This window comes from Elephantulus edwardii, unplaced genomic scaffold (genome assembly GCF_000299155.1).
Source record: "Elephantulus edwardii isolate Elephantulus edwardi_28Jun2011 unplaced genomic scaffold, EleEdw1.0 scaffold00431, whole genome shotgun sequence".
In the NCBI taxonomy this organism is placed as follows: domain Eukaryota; kingdom Metazoa; phylum Chordata; class Mammalia; order Macroscelidea; family Macroscelididae; genus Elephantulus; species Elephantulus edwardii.
Genome location: NW_006400181.1, coordinates 933,709 through 954,866, shown reverse-complemented (window position 1 = coordinate 954,866; position 21,158 = coordinate 933,709). Strand labels below are relative to the sequence as shown.

Here is a 21,158-nt window from a genome sequence, read left to right as displayed (position 1 = left end):
TTATTGGCTACAGATGGAAAGATATATCTATAGAAAAAGGAAATACTTTTATATTAAATTTTAAAAAGTATACTGGGAAAATCTGCAGGTAGGGACCTCTCCAAATTATTGAGGAGTAATGATGTCATTTTGAAGACTAAGGTGCATCTGCTTCAGGCCATACTCTTTCCAATTACTTACTACGTATCTGAGAGCTGGACAATGAATAGAGATGACAGAAAAAGAACTGACGATTTTGAGCTGTGGTGTTGGAGAAAAGCACTGAACATTCCATGGACAGCCAAGAGAACAAACAGATATGTCTTAGAGAGGATACAGTCAGAGTGCTCTTTGGAGGCAAGAATGATGAGGCTTTTCCCATATTTGGGGCATGTTGCTAGGAGAGGCTATTCCTTGAAGACAGGATGCTACAAAGGGTGGAGGGTGGGCAAAGAAGAGGAAGAGCCTTTACTAGATGGATTGACCTGGTGACTGTCACAATAGGCTCTTGTGTGTCAGGAAACATGAAGATGGTGCAGGATAGAACAAGGTTCAGATAATTTGTTCAGATGGTCACTATCAATAAAAATTTTAAAAATATTCACATGTACAATGCACTGGCATTAAATAGTAGTATTCAGGCATTTATCATGTTATTAAACCATAAAAATGAGCATTACCCTCAAAATATCCATCATCCTTAAGAGAAGCTAAGTGTGACTAATCATTGCGTGTTTGTTTCCTCTTTCCTCCTACTCCTTTGATAACCACTAATAAGCTTTTTTATCTCTACAGTTGCTTTTTTCTAAATATTTTATATAAGTGAGATCATACAATAGTTGTCATTTTGTGACTGACATATCACTCAGCACGATGTGTTCAAAGTTCATCCATGTTATAGAATGTTGTTGTTGTTATGTCCCATTGAGTTACCTGCAACTCATAGTAACCCTATGTACCATAGCCCTAAACCTTACTCTATCGTTTGCCAATTTTATTGTCTCTGACACACCCATTCCCATTACCCCACTCACTGAATCAATCCATCTCATCGAGAGTCTTCCTCTCCTTTGCTGTCCCTCCACCCTCCTAAGCATAATGTCTCTCCCCAAGGATTGGTCCCTCCTTGTAACATGTCCAAAGTATGTTAAGACGGATCTTCAGAATCTGCCTCTAAGGAGGTTAAACTTCCTGGTTTAACCCTATTTAGGATGAACCAGTTTGTTCTCTTAGAGTACATTCAATACTCCTCTCCAACATCACATCTGAAAGGCATCAATTCTCCTTCTATCCTCCCTAATCATTGTCTAGCTCTCTCATGCATAGAAAGTGCTTGCAAAGACCATGGCCTGTATCAAGCACACCTTAGTCTTCAGACTGACATCATTGCTCTTCAGTACTTTAGAAAGGCCTCTGACAGCAGACTTTCCCAATGCAATGTCTATTAATTTTCTGGCTGCTGGTGCCAAGAGTGTGATTGTGGAGACAAGTAAACTAAAGCTGTTTACAATCTCAATCTCTTCACCATCCATCACGATGCTGTCAATCGATCTAGTGGTGAGAATCTTTGTTTTTGTGATATGTTACGGGGGGGGGCTTAATTTTTCTTTAAGGTAATGATCCATTACCATAATGTAATGGACAGCACAAGAAAGGAAGACCCTTGATGAGATGGATTGATTCAGTGATTAGCATAATGAGGGTAGGTGTGACAGAGACAGTAAGGTTGGCACAGGATAGAGCAAGTTTCAGGCCTATTGGACATAGGGTCACTATGAGTTGCAAGAGACTCGACGACACACAACAACAAAAACAACAACAACAACAACAACAACAACACCGCTCCATTGTATCTAGAGTAAATTTTAAAACATAAATTATTTAGCTTTTAATAATACTTTCTTTAATAAAACATTATCAATTTAGAAATGAATGATAAATGGAAAGTAATAAATCTATGGTCTGAATAAAAGGTAATGAGTGAGTGAGAGACACAGTAGTAGGGCAAGAGAATTGTTTTTAAGTACCCATGGTATTGAACACAGTCAGATGGTGGTAATGCAATGATGTGTGTGTGTGTGTGTGTGTTGTTTATCCCTATCTTTGAGATAAGAAAGAAGGCACGAGTGGGGGAGGGAGTACAGAGTTGTGGTGCAGACCCAGGGCCTGGTGTTTTGAATACATCAGCTTCTTTGTGGATGAGAGATGGACAATCTCCTCTTGCATGATTCACAGGCTCTGAAAATCCACTGGAGGGTCACCTATGTATCATTCTGATTCGACAACACATAGTGACTGAGAATGTAGCAAGATTGCCTTTCAATTTTGAGGAATGAAAAAAAAATATCCCCAAGACAACAAAGTAAGAAAAAGAGCAGGTGCATAAGAGTTTTAAAACTACCTCTACATGTTTTAGAATTCTGAGGCTTCATCTGATACTTTGGACATATTGCAAGGAGAGACCAGTCCTTGGAGAGCAACATCATGCTTGAAAGGATGGAAGGACAGAGAAAGAGAGGGAGGCCGTCAATGAGATGGATTGACTCAGTGACTGGGGTAATGGGTGTAGGTGTGTCAGAGACAATAAGGTTGGCACAGGATAGAGCAGGGTTCAGGGCTATTGTACATAGGGTCACTATGAGTCATAAATGACTCAGTGGCACATAACAACAAGAACACTACGTGTCTGAATCTTTTTGCATAGTTTAAAATCTGTTGAATGGCTCTGGAATTTTGTCTTAAAAATATGTCTGGCAACTCTAAGTAAAATCTCTACATCTATTGACATCTTGAAAGGAGCTAATAACATGACTGATTATGAAACAGGCTGTTGAAACTTATTGCATAGCATTATTCTTTCCAATGTAAAAAGTTACCTTTTTCATTATAGGAAATTATTTAAAAAACTGGAAAATTGCTGTTAACTGAATACCACCTACAGCATCATCAGCAGATTGGAAAAAACAAACTATTGATATTATTTTGCATTTATTTACCTACTGTAAAACTGGAGGGCGAATAAAGCCTCCCATGGCCATCTTTGTTCAAGAAATAAAGCTATCATTATTGAAGACAGGTGTATCTTATTTTTAGCGCCATTACCTGTCACTTGAATTGAGGAAGACGATGACTAATGTAACCGAATTCGTCCTCCTGGGGCTGACCCAGAATCTGGAACTTCAGAAGCTTTCATTCGCTGTGTTTTCCATGGTTTACTTGGTTACGCTGGCTGGTAACCTGCTCATCATGGTCACCATCGGTACGAGCAGCACTTTACGGTCTCCCATGTACTTCTTCCTGTCTTATTTATCCTTTATCGATGGCTGCTGCTCTTCATCCATGACTCCAAAAATGCTAGCGGATACTCTTGCTGTGAGAAAAACCATTTCTTTCAGGGGCTGCATGACTCAAGTCTTCGCGGAGCATCTTTTCGGTGCTGCTGAGATCATCCTGCTGACAGCGATGGCTTATGACCGCTACGTGGCCATCTGCAAGCCCCTGCACTACGCCACCATCATGAGCCGTAGGCTGTGCAGCCTCCTCGTGGCAGTGGCCTGGGGTGGAGCGCTTGTCCATGCGACCATTCAGATTCTTTTCACAGTCTGGCTGCCATTCTGTGGCCCCAATGTCATCGATCACTTCATGTGTGACTTGAACCCTTTGTTGCAACTTGTCTGCATGGACACTCATATCCTTGGTCTCTTTGTTGCCGCCAACAGTGGATTCATATGCCTGCTAAATTTCCTTCTCTTGCTGGTGTCCTATGTGGTCATCTTGCACTCCCTAAGGACTCACAGCATGGAGGGGAGACGCAAAGCCCTCTCCACTTGTGGCTCTCACATCACAGTGGTCGTTTTATTCTTTGTGCCCTGTATCTTTGTGTATATGCGGCCAGCGACTACCTTTTCTGTTGATAAAGCTGTGGCTGTCTTTTATACTATGATCACTCCCATGTTAAACCCTTTAATCTATACTCTCAGAAATGCAGAAGTGAAAAATGCAATGAAGAAACTTTGGGGTCAAAAAGTGACCTTAATTAAGAAAAAATAATGCCAACATACAATGACATTCTACTTTAAATGGTGAAAATAAGATTATTTTTTACCATTTAGGATCAGGCAATTCACATCATAGTCTGTTACCACTTGTCAAAGTTCTTGGATATTGACCTATAAGTCCTTTTAGGAGAAGTTCAAATAGATATTATATATTGTTATTAGGTAATGTTCATTTAGATTTATATATTGTTGATCTTTTCAATACTGGCAGAATCAGTTAGATATTACTAAAAAGCAGATTTCCAGGACTCAACACTAGACATTCTAATTTAGCGTTCTTATGTTTACATATCCATATTTTAATGAAGTTAAACAGATGTTTCTGAATCAGGTGATCTATACAAACACTTTGAACACTGGTGCTACAGCTTTTGTTTACATCCTCAGTCATTTATGAAATCATGTTTTAAGAAATTTCCTGAAAATATCTTCACATCAGAAGTTATTGGAACTGTGGAACTCTCCAACGTTTATACATTTTCCCATGAAGACCCACTACTTTGGCATTGCAAAACACTAAAATAGACTACTTCTACAATCACAGAGCTCGCATGTCTTGTGGATAAGAAGCTGCCCTGTTAACCCAAGGACAGATATTTACAATTGGCCAGGTATTCTGGGGGGTGGGGGGGAAGATGGGTTCTCTCCCCCATAATTCACAGCACTGAAAACTTGCTGGTCAGCCAGCTATGAGTGAGTTCCAACTCAACAGCACATAACAACTTTGAAAATTGGGGACCCTGGTGGAGAGTTGTGCTGCTAATTCAATGCTAACCCATTGAACAGTGGCTCCACAGAGAATGATGGTCAACCTCCCCCTGTGCAATTTACAGGCTTCAAAACCTGCTGGAGTGCTGGCCTGTGATGAATTGGCTTTGACTCAATGTAATACATTTTTTTCTTTACTTTGTTAATTGCAAAGAAAACAAAATGGAATGCTTGTGATTATTCTCCATTTTCTCCTTCTTTTTTTTTTTCATATGATTGGTTCATTTTCTCCTTCTTTAATCCTCTTTCATATTAAGATTGATTTTCCGCTTTCAAAGGGAAAGGGCTGTCATTTGGAGAAAAACCCTGATGTTTTAACTATCAATTCATTTCAAGTGTTTCTTACCCTTTAACTCCACTCTCCCCTGTCCCCTAAATAGATATATACAGATTATATGTGTAATTTCTTTTGGGGACATTTTGGAGGAATAAGAGATATATGCAGTCTAAAAAAAAAAGGGGGGGATAGATGTGTTCTAACATGCTAAAATGATTAAGAGCATTACATAGGACATCCCTGCATTAAAATGTTTGTTTTGCCACATATAGAGAAAACTTTGGTAGAGTACCATTTAAAAAGCTTCAGTTAAAGAAGAATGAGAGGTACTGTCAGGATAAAGTAAATTAAGCAATGTTAAGATCTTAGAAGTGACTAAGTGGTTAATGAAATTTGGTTGTTAATAGTAATAGTTTTTGCTGTGTTGTCTCAAAATGCAATAAAAATATAAAATTGCTATGTTACTTTAAATTTCCTTTAACCTTTATAGAATGTAGAATATTTTTTCCATATCCATGTCAAGAACAATGCTTTGATGTGAGGCTTCAGTTGGATCAAGCCTTCCAGATACTATTTTTTTAAATTGTGATTTTAGTGAAAGTTTACAGAAAGATTGGGATTTCAAGTTATTAGAAAGATGCAAATCAAGACAACAATGAGATCTCATCTCACCCCAACAACAATAGCAAATATCAGTGGGACAGGAGACAATTAGTTCTGGTGAGGATGTGGAGAGACTAGACCTCTATCACTTGTTATGCATTAGAGAGCTGGACAATTACTAGGGATGATAGAAGGAGAATTGATGCTTCTGAGCTGTGATGTTGGAGAAAAGTATTGAATATACCATGGACTGCTAAGAAAATGAACAGGTTTGCTTTGGAGAAGGTTAAACCAGGCTGATCCTTGGAGGCAAGGATTCTGAAGATTTGTCTGATATAGTTTGGACATGTTACAAAGACAGATCAGTCCTCGGAGAGGGACGTCATGCTTGGGAATGTGGAGGGACAGTGCAGGAGAGGAAGACCCTCGATGAGATGGATTGATTCAGTGACTGGTATAATCAGGGTGGGTGTGTTGGAGGCAGTGAGAATGACACAAGATAGAGCTGGATTTAGGGTTGTTGTACATTGGGTCGCTATGCCTTGTTGGCAACATGACAGCACATAACAACAACAATATTGTTAATCAAGTTTCAGGTGAGGTAAATTTGATATAGTTTTATAGTTTTAAATTACTAGAATGATAAGAAATCTTTTTTGTTTGGGTTAAAATCTCTTACCTTGCCCCTCTCTCTGGAGACGAATAGCTACTTTCTTGTACAGGTACAAACTCCCATTTTTTTACTTTTCTTGAACTTTGGACACTCCAATAGAGAACTTTTGCATGTCAATATTTTGAGTCCTTATTAAGCCTTGAAAGTCATATAAATATAAAATTTCAGATGATATTGAAAAATTTGGAGCTATAAAATCAACTAAGTTAGTATTATTATTGTCCTACTAGATAAATTCAGATTTGCTTTTCCCAATTTTTTTTCAGCCTTATTTAACCTGAGTACATAAGTCTATCAGTTTGCTGTGGGTTGTGGTGGTGTTGGAAATGCTAACACTGGTATTTTAAAAACTGACAGACTCACCCATGTTGTTCAGATTTCAGAGGAGATTCTAGATTAGAACAAACTACGAAACAGGACTGACCACCTCATCTGAAACTGCAGGCCCTGAAAAACCTTGTTAATAACAGAAGAACACTGTGGGATATAGGGCCAGAAGACAAGTGCCTCAGATTAGAAAGCCCTCAAAGTGTAACCACGGAAGAGCTGCCTTCTCAAGACAGTGTAACAGTGCTTTCTATGGACTGACATCTTTAGTGGAAATATGTGAATGACAAACAACAAAGTGTTGTTGTTGTTGTTAGATGTTGCTGAGTATGACTTACAGTAGCTTTATGAATAGCAGACCTGAACCCTGTTCTATCTTTTGCCGTCCTCACAATCTCGGACAACTTGAGCCCATTGCTGCAGTCACTGTGTCAATCAATCTTATTGAGGACCTTCCTCTCTTTCATTGATCCTCCACCTTTCCAAGCCTGACATCCAAGGAATAGCCTCTCCCAGCAATATATCCAAAGTATTAGAGACAAAGTTTCACCATCTTTTCCTTCAAGGAGCACTCTGGTTTTACTTTTACCGATTTTTAACTGTTTGTTCTTTTGGCAGTCCAGGGAATATTCAGTACTCTTCTCCAACATCACGTGTCAAGAGCATCAATTCTTCTATTATCCTTATTCATTATCCAGTTCACAGATGCATAGCAGGTGATTGAAAAGATTAGGACCTGAATTGAGTATATTGAGTTTTCATTGACCTTTTTTTGATTATAAGAACTTGGTTGACTGGTACCCAACTAATAACCATTTCTTTGATATCATCCAGTACCACTTTCTCCCATGTTGTCTCCTTCAAGTTGGGGTGACCTTGTGATTGCTTTTTGACCTTTGGACTCACTCTTGTTTCCCAAAATACTTCTTGCCCGGATTTGGTTCCCATTCATCTTTTCAACCTGTTTCTTTTTCCTTTTTGTCAGCCTCTAGGCACCCTGTCCTTTCTGCGTCTTGACTTTTAGAAACTGTTTCTAATGCAATAGTGTAACAGTGCGTCCCATGGATGCAACTTTTCTCATTTTGAACATTACATTTTAAAGGAGGTTTTCTTTGATTTCAGTACGGTCCTCTCTTTATATTCTGTCCCTGTATTCTGAGTGTTATTTTAAAAGTACTTATTACCATTATTGCTTGAAGAAGCCATTCCATTATTTATTGCTTGACTCTTTTAGAAGAATATAAAATCGTTGCTGGTGGGACTTTTTTCTTTTTCCAGTTTGTTGTTGTTAACAATTTTGCACTCATTTCACAGCCCAGTACCTGGTACAGAATAGATTGTCAGTAAATATTTGAAAAACATGAATACTGGATGAATAATTGGTTTATTACATGTAAACTAAAGGTAAAATTAAAGTATCTAATAGCACTTACAGGGAGAAATAATTTTGTGCTAAATAAAGGAGAAAGAAAAACTTGTTCTGGCAATGTGGAGAAAGAAGTTTATCTTCATATTCACTTGGAATAAAATAAATTGGACTGCTATTTGATTCTTTTATATTGTGATTTGAGTCGATGCCTATAAGGCAAATTGTATTTAAAGTCAATAGTTCATATGTGTTTTGTTTTATAACATTAATTACCTTAGGCACATTGTAATTGCACTTCCCTAACTTTTTTCCTGTAATTCTCATCTCTATTAATCCTTCTATTCTACCCTTCCCAACCTTCAGAACTTTATTCCTTGCACATGTTCTATTCTTAAGTAGGATAGTCTAAAATGACACTGAAATGATTTTCCATCCTGTTACAGCCTCTAGAACCTAATTATGTGATTGACCTAGAAGAAATTTTACGTATAGGTGTCTTTCAGACTATTGTTGAAAGTCCCAGTGAATTTAATTAAGTGGTTTTTGAACACATTCCAAATACATGAGTCTATGACGAATGTTGCAGCACAAAGTATAAAAAGATCAGTGATCTTTTCCCTTGTTGGGGAGATGCTATCTTTCTACAGACTAATGTATTTCAGGAGATGCTTGGCCTTAAAGCATGCTATAAGGAGGCATAAAGATGCCCTTTTAAAAGATCAAGTTCATTAGTTTGTTCCATATCAACATTCTCCCAATCTCTAGCATCAGCAGTTGGGTCACATGGACACAATAGATACTGTGTTAGTTGTTATGTGTCACTGAGTAGCCTCTGACTCAGTTCAAATAGAATGAAACATTATCAGATGGGGGAAGAAAATACACGGTAACTTTAATATTTTGCTTTTTTACTGTCTTCTTATGAACATAAAGGGCTTGCTTGCCTTTTTAATAAATTGTTCCAGCAATGGAAGAATTTTCTTTTTCTAATTGTATCATGGAATTTCTTTGAAATAAGTCGACAATGCAAATAACAATTTTATGAAATATTTGGAAGAGTAGGTGAAGAAAATGGACAGTCTTTTCCATATGAAACAAAATCTGTCCCTCAGGAAGAACACAGCTTTCAGCCATCTGCTGTCATGCTTAATTTAAAGAGGGATTTCCAGATCTTTATGAATGAGTTAGACAGTCTTCTTTCAGATGATAATCAAGGTGCCAAAGGTAAGACTCAAACCTGTAATACTAGAAACCAGGCTTTGCAACTGTAGCATTCTTTAATATGTGAGAATTCATATCACTTACATTTGTAACTGCAAAGTTAAAAAAAAACCCTTTCGCTGGCAGCAAAACAGAATTTGAATTAAAAAAATTAAAATTGAATTATAATTCTACCATTCAAAAATAAGTTACCTTAAGAAAACTAATAAATGATATTGTAAATATAAGTATTAAAATTTCCTAAATAACAAAATTTGTATAGCAAACGTTCTCTGTAGTTGTGATTATAAGGATTCAATGTGATCATGCGTATAAGACGTCTAGATGAACATAGCATCTGATACACAGTTTTGTATAAAAATGTAAGTTCTGTGGTAAAGTTAGTATTGCCTTTCCTTCACTATTTTTCCATTTCAAGGAAACTAACGAAAGTGAGTACATAATTCCTCACTGCATCTCTCTGCTTCGCAGAGGAATAGAAACTTATGATTCATGCCAACATTCATAAGTTGAAACTTGAGGTAGTTTATATTAAAATGAAGATTGATTATTCATCTTGGTCAAAGTAGTTTGCTACATTTACTATCATACATTTTGCTACACTCGATGCACATCCTGTAAAAGCTGTCATAAATCTCATTTTACAAATGGATAAAGTTTGGGCAACCAGTTAACCACAGACTAGCACATATTTAAAGTCCTACATCTAGATTTAGAACCATAAATTTATAGTACCTTAAATGAAAGATTTTTTTGCCATATTTTGATGAAAAATACACATTTCCTAAAATGCAAGGGCTATAGAGATATTAAACAAATGAAAACTTATAGCTTCTGAATATACATTAATTAATTTGGTTATGTAACAGCTAAATGCAACCGTCTTTTTGTTTTATTTATGTGGTGTATAAATTAAGTGATTAAAGTAAGAACCAAACAGTTAAAAGTAGATTTAACAATCAAGAGCTAAATGGAGCTGTATTCAAGGGTAGTTTGATGTCACTGGGAAATAAGAATACCAGAAAGTTGCTAGTAAAGGTTTATATAATATTTGTTCTGAATATATTAATGAAATTATTAAATGGTGAAGTTATCATTTATCCTAAGGGCCTATGTATCTGGAAGAATAGGAGGAGAATGGTGAAAGGCTATTGCTCAGTCGTCACCACCATTTTTGACCTCTGAAGTAGATACTGAGCCTAAATGCTTGCTGCAATATTAGTATTCTATAAATATTTGTTAGTTGAATAAAAGAGTAAGATCTCAATACACATCTTCTCAATATTTACCACTAATTAGGATGTTAAATATGTCAGTTGACTGAAACTAGCCTCTACAAAAGAACGAACATATTTAAGAAAAGAGAAAAGCTCTGGTTGTTTAGTGGTAAGAAGCTGTACTGCAACCCCAAAGTCACACAGTTCAAATCCACCAGCCACAGAAGAAGGACAGGCATTCTCCTTCCATATGCTTTACTGTCTCTGAAAACCCACTGGAGGGCCAGCTATGGACCAGTTCTGACTGAGTGGCACAAAGCAACAACAATACCTTGTTTGGACGAAGTTCTGGTGGGAGTCCATAGGGAATCACACTGTTAGCCAAAGGCCACAATTCCCTGGCAGTTCAAATCTACCTCTTACTCTGTTGGATAAAGATGAGCAGTCACCTCTTATTTGATTTACAGCCTTAAAAAACCCCTGGAGGGGTTGTTGCAAGTTGATTCCAACTCAATCACAATACTGTGTGAGACTCCTTGTTCCTGGACTACATCGTTATCTGGCATTTCCCATTATGACAATAGTAGACAATCTACTATCTGACTATTTTGCACATCATTAAGACAAGCATAGGATGGCAATGACCCATGAGTCTCCCCTCTCTTGAGGTGGATCTCTGGGAAGCCTGGGATTCTGGACTTCCCTGCCCAGGAACTTTCACACCTTATTGTCTTTGTAGTGTGATGAACCCCCTCCATGGCCAAGACCTCCAGGCACACACGGAAGCAGAAATGAAAGGGGCCCCTTTTCTGGGCTCATAATTTCTATGTAACTTAATTTTCCACAGTTCAAAACAGCTATAGAATGGAAAAGGAGGGCATGAGGGAGGAAGAATGATTTGAGAGAATTTGGGGAAGAAAAGGGTGAAAGTTTAATGACATTCTAAAGTAAGCTGACCGGAGTTTGAAGTTCACCTGTACCTCTGACAGGGGAGATCACAGGAAGCCCTGAGGCCCTGTCACTTGTCACACTCTGACAGAACAGGCTCTAGGATCCTGAAGTCAGGATTTGCAAGGGTGGGAGAGGAGCTCCAGAGGCAATTCTAAGGACGTCTCTGATCTAGCATCTGAGGAAGGTTAAGTGGCCATTCTTTGTCCAGCTTTGTTTCTTCCAGTCCTCCTTTTTTCATAGAGGAACAACCCATAACTGTGCTTTTCACAGTTGTTGCTATGTGTTGTCGAGTCACCTGCAATTCATAGTGATCCTATATAGAGCAGCCCTGAAGCCTGTCCTGTCCTGTCCTGACTGAGCCAGTCTCACTGATTCCAATCCACCAACCCCCATTGCCCCAGTTACTGTATCAGTCCATCTTATCCAGGATCTTCCTGTCCTATGCTTTTCCCTCCACCCTTCTGAGTATGATGTCCTTCTCTAAGGACTGGTCCTTCCTGATCACGTACCCAAAATATGTGAGATGGAGCTTCAAAATCTTAGCATCCAAGGAGAACTTGGTTTTATCCTCTCCAAGACAGATCTATTTGTTTTTTTTGGCATTCCACGGTATGTTCAAAACTCTCATCCAGCACCATAATTCAAAGGCACTGATTCTTCTGTCATCCTTAGTCATTGTTCAGCTCTTTGAGGCATAGTAAGTAATAGTGAAGATCATGGCCTCGATTCGGTGCACCTTGGTCTCTAGACTGACAGTGCTGTTTCTCAGTATTCTGGAGAGGTCCCTGATAGCTGATTTCCTCCAATGTTCTTCATCTTTTGATTTTCTGATTACTGGTGCCTAAAGTGTTGATTGTGGAGCTGAGTAAGCTATGATTAATTGTTAACAACAATCTCTTCTCCATCTATCATGGTGCTGCCAGTTGGCCCAGTGATGAGAATCTTTGTTTTCTTGGTGTTGAGGTTCAATCCATATTGAAGACTATAGTCCTTGACCTTCTGCAGCCCTCCTCAATTTTGACAAACAAGGCTGTTTCACAGTAATAAACACATTAATAAATCTTAGCTATTAGTATTTGTAGGTTTAAAATTTAAAAAGATCACAATTTCTTAAAAGCAAATTGGAGAAATAGATGGTCTCAAAACAGAAAATCTTGCAGTTTTACATAATAGCCAGGTCTTTAGAACTGGACCATGTCTATAAGTGAAGGAGATATTGTTCCTTGGAAAGGGATGTCATTCTCAGAAAGGTGGAGAGCCAGTGAAAGAGAGGAAGACCCTTAACCACATAGATTATCAGAGTAACCGCAGCGATGAACTTTAGTGTGTCAGAGATTGTGAGGATGGCACAGGGTAGGTAGGATAAGGTTCATATCTATTGTTCTTTGGGTCACTAGGAGTCATACTCAACTCGATGGGACCTAACAACAACAAAAACATATTTGAAGCACGGTGTCTTTGAGGAATAGGAAATTATCTGAAGCACCGTGAACTTCAAAAATTCTAAGAGACTAATTTACAAAATAACAGATTATCTGGGAGGCTGGGCTCTGTGAGGAGGACTGTGGGGTCAAGATTGGTGGAAGATCTATTAACAATCTGCGTTATGCAGATGACACAATGCTGCTTGCTGAAACTGAGGAGGACCTGAAGCGCTTGCTGCAGAGGGTCAAGGACTGCAGCCTCCAATATGGACTGAGGTTCAATGTCAAGAAGACAAAGATTCTCACCACTGGACCAGTTGGCAGCATCAGGATGGATGGTGAAGAGATTGAGATTGTACACAGCTTTAATTTGCTTGGCTCCATGGTCAACACTCTTGGCACCAGTAGCCAGGAAATTAAAAGATGTATTGCCATGGGAAAGTCTGCTGTTAGGGACCTCTCCAAAGTACTGAAGAACAATGGTGTCTCTCTGGAGACTAAGGTGCGTCTGATACAGGCCATAGTCTTTGCTATCACTTGTTATACATCAGAGAGTTGGACAGTGACTAAGGAGGATAGAAGGAGAATTGATGCCTTTGAGCTGTGGTGCTGGAGAAGAGTATTGAGGGTACCATGGACTGCTAGGAAAACAAACAAATTCATCCTAGAAAGGGTTAAACCTCCTTGGAGGCAAGGATTCTGAGGCTCTGTCTAACATACTTTGGACATGTTGTAAGGAGGGACTGGTCCTTGCAGAGGACCTACCATGCTTGGTAGGGTAGAGGGACAGAACAGGAGAGGAAGACCCTCTATGAGGTGGATTGATTCAGTGACTGGGGTAATCAGAGTGGGTGGGTCAGAGACAGTGTGATTGGCACAGGACAGAGCAGAGTTTAGGACTGTTGTACCTCAAGGGCACACAACAACAACAACAACAACAACAACAACATCCAAGTCATCTAGAGCCTTAGGGTCCAAGGTGAGAATATTAAACTTTATCGAATGTGTGATGTGTATCCACTATTGAGGTTTTGAGCAGGGAGGTAACATTATTCTAATAAGATTACAAAGAACCACCAGCTGGTTCAGGTGAACAGATTACTGGAGGCCAGAAAGAAAGAAGACCTGACTTGAGGCTATTGTAATAGGACAATGGAGTAATGGGAAGAGTGAGAGTAGTCATGTTTATGATATATTTTGAAGGTAGAATCAGTAAGATCCAGTAAGGCAATGATAAGTCATGTGAGAATAATAAAGGAGGGAAGGCTATTGAGAGCTTTGGTCTGAAGAATAACATGAATGTGATGCCTTCTACAGAGATGGACCACACAGAAGGAACAGATTCAGTGTGAAGTATTAAGACATATATTTAGAAATTAAAAAGTTTATAGCAGTTTGAAGATACCCATTCAGTAATTGAAATGCAGTTTTGAAAATTAGGGGAGAAATAAGAGCCGAAGACCCGAATTGGGGTGTTTCTACATTCACATGTGTGAAAAGGCAATCCAAGCAATCATATTAAAGAAGAGGTTCTAAGAACTTGAAATGTAGAACAAAGACATCTATTTTGACTAAATTACTTTCAATGGTAGTCACAGTGTTCTAATTTTGATATAGACATGATACAAATTTCTGATTCTATTTTGATTTGGATGTTCTTATGCAGTATGACTGACACAGTGACAGAGGCAATGGGGTCAGGATAGGGCAGGATTCAGAGCCTTTGTTCATACAGTTCATACCTCAGTATGAGTCATAGTCGACTCAATGGCACATAACAACAACAACACAATAGTATCATGTGGATTTAATGATAAAAGCACCAAGTATCATGTGAATTTAATGATAATGCTTACTACATCAGTCTAGAATATCTGACCTCACTGTTAATGTATTACAATAGTGAGGAGGGGGACCATGTATTACTTACAGGGCATCTAAATATCTGTTACCAGGAGCTTTGGTGGCTTTGTGGTAAGGTGTAGGACAGCCACCCCAAAGATATGCAATATGAATCTATCAGCTGCTCTATGTAGAAAGATGGGTAATCTTCTCTCCTCTCGTGTGATTTACTGTCTCTGAAAGCCCCTTGGAAAGTCAGCTGTGAGTTGGTTTTGGCTCAATGGTGCACAAAAACAACAAGTATCTGTTATAGGTTTTCCATAAATAGATGCTCCTAATGCATTTTTTCCTTCATTTTTAAAAAAAGTAATTTTAATGAAAGTTTACAGAGACTTAGGGTTTCCGGTAATTCACTGTTGTTCTTTTCTCTCTCTGCCCCCCATTCAATCTTCTTCTTGAAAAGAAAAACTTTTTCATTGTTCTGCAATCCCTGCCCCCAAGTCCACTCCACTGTGCAGCATTCACTTTGGATGCCTGTTATGACAATAACACCCAATCATACATTTTTAAAATTCAATGTTTAAGAATAAAAATACACATTTAAAACGTCCTAATTGTTTTGTAGGCAAACTGATTCTAAGATCTGAAACCAGTATCTACAAAAGAACAGATGGAACCAAGGAACAACGTGACTTACTTTGTCCTCCTGGGACTCACCCAGAACCCAAAGGAACAGAAGGTCCTTTTCGTCCTTTTCTTGCTCTTCTACCTTTTGACCATGGTGGGAAACTTGCTCATTGTCGTGACTGTGGCTTTCAGTAAGGCCCTGGACACGCCTATGTACTTCTTTCTTGGAAGCCTGTCATTTATGGATGTCATTTATTCTTCATCCATCTCCCCCAAATTGATTTCAGACTTGTTCTTTGGGAAGACAACCATATCCTTCAAATCTTGTATGATTCAGCTCTTCACAGAACACTTCTTTGGTGGGTCAGAGGTCTTCCTTCTATTGGCGATGGCCTACGATCGCTATGTGGCCATCTGTAAGCCTTTGCATTACTTGGTTATTATGCGGCAGTGGGTCTGTGTTGGGCTGCTCATAATGTCCTGGATTGGAGGTCTTATGCACTCACTGATTCAAATGAGCTCTCTTCATGGGCTCCCATTCTGTGGTCCCAATGTCATTGATCACTTCTTCTGTGACATGTACCCCCTTTTGAAGCTTGTCTGTGCTGACACTTATGTCATTGGCTTCTTAGTGGCAGCCAATGGAGGGGTAATCTGCACTGTTGTGTTTCTGCTCTTGCTTGTTTCTTATGGTGTTATCTTGTACTCTCTAAAGAACCTAAGTCAGGAAGGGAGACGAAAAGCCCTCTCCACTTGTGGTTCTCACATCACTGTGGTGGTCTTCTTCTTTGTCCCCTGTATTTTCATGTATGCAAGACCTGCGAAGACTTTCCCCATTGATAAATCATTGAGTGTGTTTTATACAGTCATAACTCCTATGCTGAACCCCTTGATCTATACTCTGAGAAATTCAGAGATGACAAATGCTATGAAGAAGCTCTGGGATAAAATATGACCTCGATTGAGGAATCACCACAACATAAGTTTATTATTTAAATAGTGAAAAAAAGATGACGTCTTTAAGTGTCAGAGTGAACACAGTTTGTCAAAAGCATGTTGATATTATCACGTAGTTCTCTTAATTAAAGGCCTGCGAAGGAGAATATTCATCACTATTTGAATGTCTCACTTACATGTATTGTCTATTTGGTTTTGGGGCTTAAATGAACTGTCTGGATGAAGAGGGTTGTTAGAATGCAGATTCCCAGTAAAAGCCTCCGTTGTGGTGTGCCATCAACTGGAACTAACCCATAGCTAACACTCCAGTAGGTTTTCAGAGACAGTAAATCACACAGGAGGAAGTTGCCCATCCTTCCCCTGCAGGGCAGCTGATGAATTTGAACCATGTGCCTTTGAGAATGTAGCACAAATTCTTACTCCGAGGCCGCCATAGCTCTCTCATAAATTTCTCAAGTTATTCTAATTCAGCAGAAACTTTGTGGTGTTTATATAATAACCACATTTTGTTTTCTTCTCACCCCTTATCCACAATCCTTACCCCTTCAATTTGTAGCCAAACAGTAGAGAGAAAATATTATTTATCAATTTATTTATTATCTAGCTACATCTTTTTTTGTGTTTTGCAAAAGTTTTGTTTAAATTTTTCCTCCTCTTTCCTTTACTTCTCATCTCTGAACATAACCACATTTATACAAATCATCCACGTCTTTTTGAAGCAAGCAATCGAAGCATCCACACGGTGCAGTGTTGTTATATAGTTGTTCTCATATTCTCAGCCATCAGTTGAGTCTTTTAAGGAATTTCCTGCAAAGTATCCCTCATATCAGTTTTTAAAGCTATGACATTTTCATATATCCTTAAATCATTCAGTTCAAGATATTAATGTTTTCAATTGAAAGATAAATATAAAATTTCTTGAGAGGTAGGAATATTCTCATTACATTCTTACTCTCTTTTCCTCCTTTCTAGTCATTTGTCACATTAGTTCTGATTTAACCTTTTTCTTCCTACAAAGGGAAAAAGTATACCATTTTTGATGCATATTTTGGGGACTAAAACTTATTTATCTTAACTATTAATTTACATAAAAAAATCCGTTTTTTTATTTGTGTAAAAGATTCTATATGTCATTTCTCATATTTATAATTTAGGGAAATGTCAAAAAACATAGTGTCTAAGTAAGAAAATGCTGAATTAAAATAAAATTTGGCTTCCTTTAGTGTGCACTTTGGCAAGACACAACCACATTAAGTAAAAAAGTGAAATGATAGAATTAAATGGTGAACAAAAAATTATTCTATGTAAAGATTTTAGTGTGTACTCAGTGCTCACTGACTCACTTATTATATACTGACACAGTGTTGTGCTGTTAACAGAAGGTCAGTCATTTGAATCTACTAGCTACTCTGAATTAAAAGATGTATTGCGATGGGAAAGTCTGTTGTTAGGGGCCTCTCCAACGTACTGAAGAGCAATGGTGTCTCTCTGGAGACTAAAGTGCATCTGATACAGGCCATGGTGTTAGCAATCACTTGTTATGCATCAGACAGCTGGACAATGACTAAGGAGGATAGAAGGAGAAAGGATGCCTTTGAGCTGTCGTGCTGGAGAAGAGTGTTGAGGATACCATGGACTGCTAGGAAAACAAACAGGTTCATCCTAGAGAAGGTCAAACTCAGCTGCTCCTTGGAGGCAATGATTCTGAGGCTTTGTCTAACATACTTTGGACATGTTGTAAGGAGGGTCTGGTCCTTGGAGAGGGACATCATGCTTGGTAGGGTGGAGGGACAGCACAGGAGAAGAAGGCCCTCTATGAGGTGGATTGATTCAGTGACTGGGGTAATCGGGATGGGTATATCGGAGACGGTGCGATTGGCACAGGACAGTGCAGGGTTTCGGGCTGTTGTACATAGGGTTGCCATGAGTCGCAAGCGACTCAATGGCACATAACAACAACAACAACAACAGCTACTCAGAAGGAAAACTATAAGTTAGTTTGTTCCTGTTACGATTTATAGCCATAAAGATGCAATAGGAGGTCACCATGAATTGGAATCAACTCAATAGTGGTCTGTTTTGTTTTGTTGTATGAGGTCAAGTCAGAACCAACTCACAGCAGACTCTAAAGTGGTCTTTCAGAGGCAATAAATTGCATGATAGGAGATTGCCTATCCTTCTCCAACAATCGGGCTTTGAGTTATTATAATTATTGCTTTATGAATGTGGGTGTCTGTAAAATAATAATGGCTACTCAACAGTCCTTGTTTTTTAATTTTTTTTAATTTAAAGGAAATGATTCATAATTTATCTGCTCCTGCTATATCAGCTACTGTGAAACTTGCTAGTCTGGTAGGAGGTCTTCATTGCTATAAATATGTCTAATATCCTCAAATATTTTTAATCCCATTGCTCTCTATAGACCCAGTGTCTCCAAGAGCTTGCAGCTGATAGATATATGTATCTGATTTCTCTCCTGGCAAGTCCTATTTGAACGATCAAAGAGTGATTTTACCTAGAACCTGAGATAACCAGAGCAGGCAACCAGAATATGATTTTTTTTTTCCAAAGGAAGATATTTGTTCACAAGAGAGAGTGGGAAAGTTATTTTACCTTTTTATGATGCAATTCCTTCATTTATAAAATAGTAGTAAATACGTCATGACATTAGTGGATCAATTAAATGAGCAAATACAATGAAAGTGTTTAATGAAATGCATAACTCAGAATGAATATCTAAGAGGGTTTTAAAAAAAGATTAAAAAAAAAATAAGGGCGCTCTGGTGGCCTAGTGGCAAGAAGCTGCACTGTAATCTCAGAGGTGATCGGTTCGAATCCACCAGATGCTCTGCTGGAGAAGGAGGATCAATCTCCATCTGTATCAGTCAGATCCAATTTGACAGTACACACACAAATAATAATAAAAAATTAAAAAGATAAAAAGGCAACTAAATAGCCTAAGGGTAAGAAGCTGTGCTGCAACCCCAAAGGCACGAGGTTTGAATCCACCCTCTGCTTCTGGGAGAAAGATGGGCAACCTCTTCCCTTGTGATTAACTGCCTCTAAAAACCCACTGGAGAGTTGGCTATGGGTCTGTTTCTGAGGTGACAGCACACACCACCACCAACGGCAGTGCTCATCCAGGGGAACTCTAGTGGCCTGGTGGCTAGGGAGCTGTGCTGCCAACCCAAAGACAATCGGTTTGGATCCACCAACTGCTCCACAGGAGAAAAATGGGTGATCTCTTCCCTTGAGATTTAAATACTCTGAAAACCTGCTGGAGAGTCAGCTATGAGTCAGTTCTGATTCAAGGATAATGAGTGGATTTAAATGCTTATGCAGCTCCCAGAGAGGGCAGACTTGAGCTTTTAGCTGTTAGAAGTAGCAGAAGCCCTGTTTTGTCTGGATCAGGACTTCTGTGGGGCTTACTCAGGTCCCTGCCAGCTTAGATGGAAATGGTACCATCTTATGTGATTAATCACATCTAAAGGTTTTTAATTGGAACTTTAAAGAGTTGTTTTAATATTTACTGTCCTCATTTAGTGTGTCTGGCAATCTTTTAAACATTAGAGTCTTGGCTGAGGTAGGATTTGGAACTTTGAAGACATCAGAACAAGGATTGCTTTCTATCTTAGCGCTAAGGAAGGCTCCTGGTGGTATAATGGTTAAGTGTTGAATACTAACACCAAGATCTAAAGTTTCAATCCAACAGTAGTTCTATAAACGACTTGTGATGCATTTCTATAAAGATTGAAATGAAATCCAAATCAATATGAGGAATTAAAATGTAACAAGTACCATGACAGTCTTCAAAGAAGAAAAGTCATATCAGGCAGTAAATAAATGTTTTATCTAAATTATTAGAATTGCTTTGATTTAACACATCTTCTCAGGACCCAGAAGATTCTTAAATTTGATTCGATTCTTCACTTCCCTGGAAAGAAAGTGTTAGATTTGCAAGGAAAGAATTAATCTTATAACTGGTCTATTAGTAACAGTCTATCTTCCAGAGTATACACTGTATAATGTTTTTGTTGTGTTTTGTAGAGTTGGAACAGACACATAGCTGACACTCCAGTGTTTTCGGAGGCAGCTAATCACACAGGAGGAGACTGCCCATCTTTCCCCTGCGGAGCAGCTGGTGGACTTGAACTGCATACAATCAGGATTGCAGTGCAGCTTTTTGTCATTAGGCCATCATTATTTATCTCCTTTTTTCTTAGTTTCCCCGCAACCCCAATGTCAGTCCCACTTTACAACAGTGGCATTATACTGTATTTGTCCTTTTGTGACTAAGATATTTCACTCAGCATAACGTCCTTCAGGGTCATTAATTTTGTATAATATCTCATGAGTTCCTTGTTTTTTAATGCAGCATGGTATTCCATTGTGTGAATATACACATTGGATAAATATTTTACAGGCAAACTTTTTAATCCTATGCTCTCTAATAATGTCACCTGGAATGGTTTGCATCTCCTGCACTCTGATAATGATGTTGTCACTTAGCTTATTACTCCCTTATGAAGACAGAATAAATTTACTGCATTCAGTCTTTTTCAGACTAATTCCAATCTTCTTCTGTTACAAACAGGTCTACCATAAATAAATATCTTTCTCAATATACAAAGGATATGTTTTCATGGTAAAATTACTCAGTCTAGTGGTATGTACATTTAAAATATCAATGGTAATATTTATTAAAAAAAGGCCAGTCATTTTATTGTATCAGCTGCACTCCTATCCACATGTTGTAAGAATAGTTTTTTCATAAGTCTTAACAACAAAGTGTTTGACAAATATGTATGTTGTTTAAGACTCTTAAAAATTGTATTTTATTTGTACACTTTATTACTATTTTTCTT

General features: G+C 38.3%; 2 protein-coding genes across 2 annotated transcripts; both read left to right on the top strand.

Annotated features, from left to right (window-relative positions):
* Window positions 1-3,105: 3,105 nt before the first annotated feature.
* On the top strand, window positions 3,106-4,029 carry LOC102843265 (olfactory receptor 4C12-like). The gene has a single exon (XM_006902621.1). The coding sequence runs from the start codon at window positions 3,106-3,108 to the stop codon at window positions 4,027-4,029; it is 924 nt and encodes a 307-aa protein (XP_006902683.1).
* An 11,350-nt stretch (window positions 4,030-15,379) lies between these two features.
* LOC102877526 (olfactory receptor 4A47-like) lies at window positions 15,380-20,136 on the top strand. The gene is made up of 2 exons (XM_006902620.1): window positions 15,380-16,279; window positions 20,107-20,136. Exons 1-2 carry the CDS (start codon window positions 15,380-15,382, stop codon window positions 20,134-20,136), a joined length of 930 nt encoding a protein of 309 aa, XP_006902682.1.
* Window positions 20,137-21,158: the final 1,022 nt, after the last annotated feature.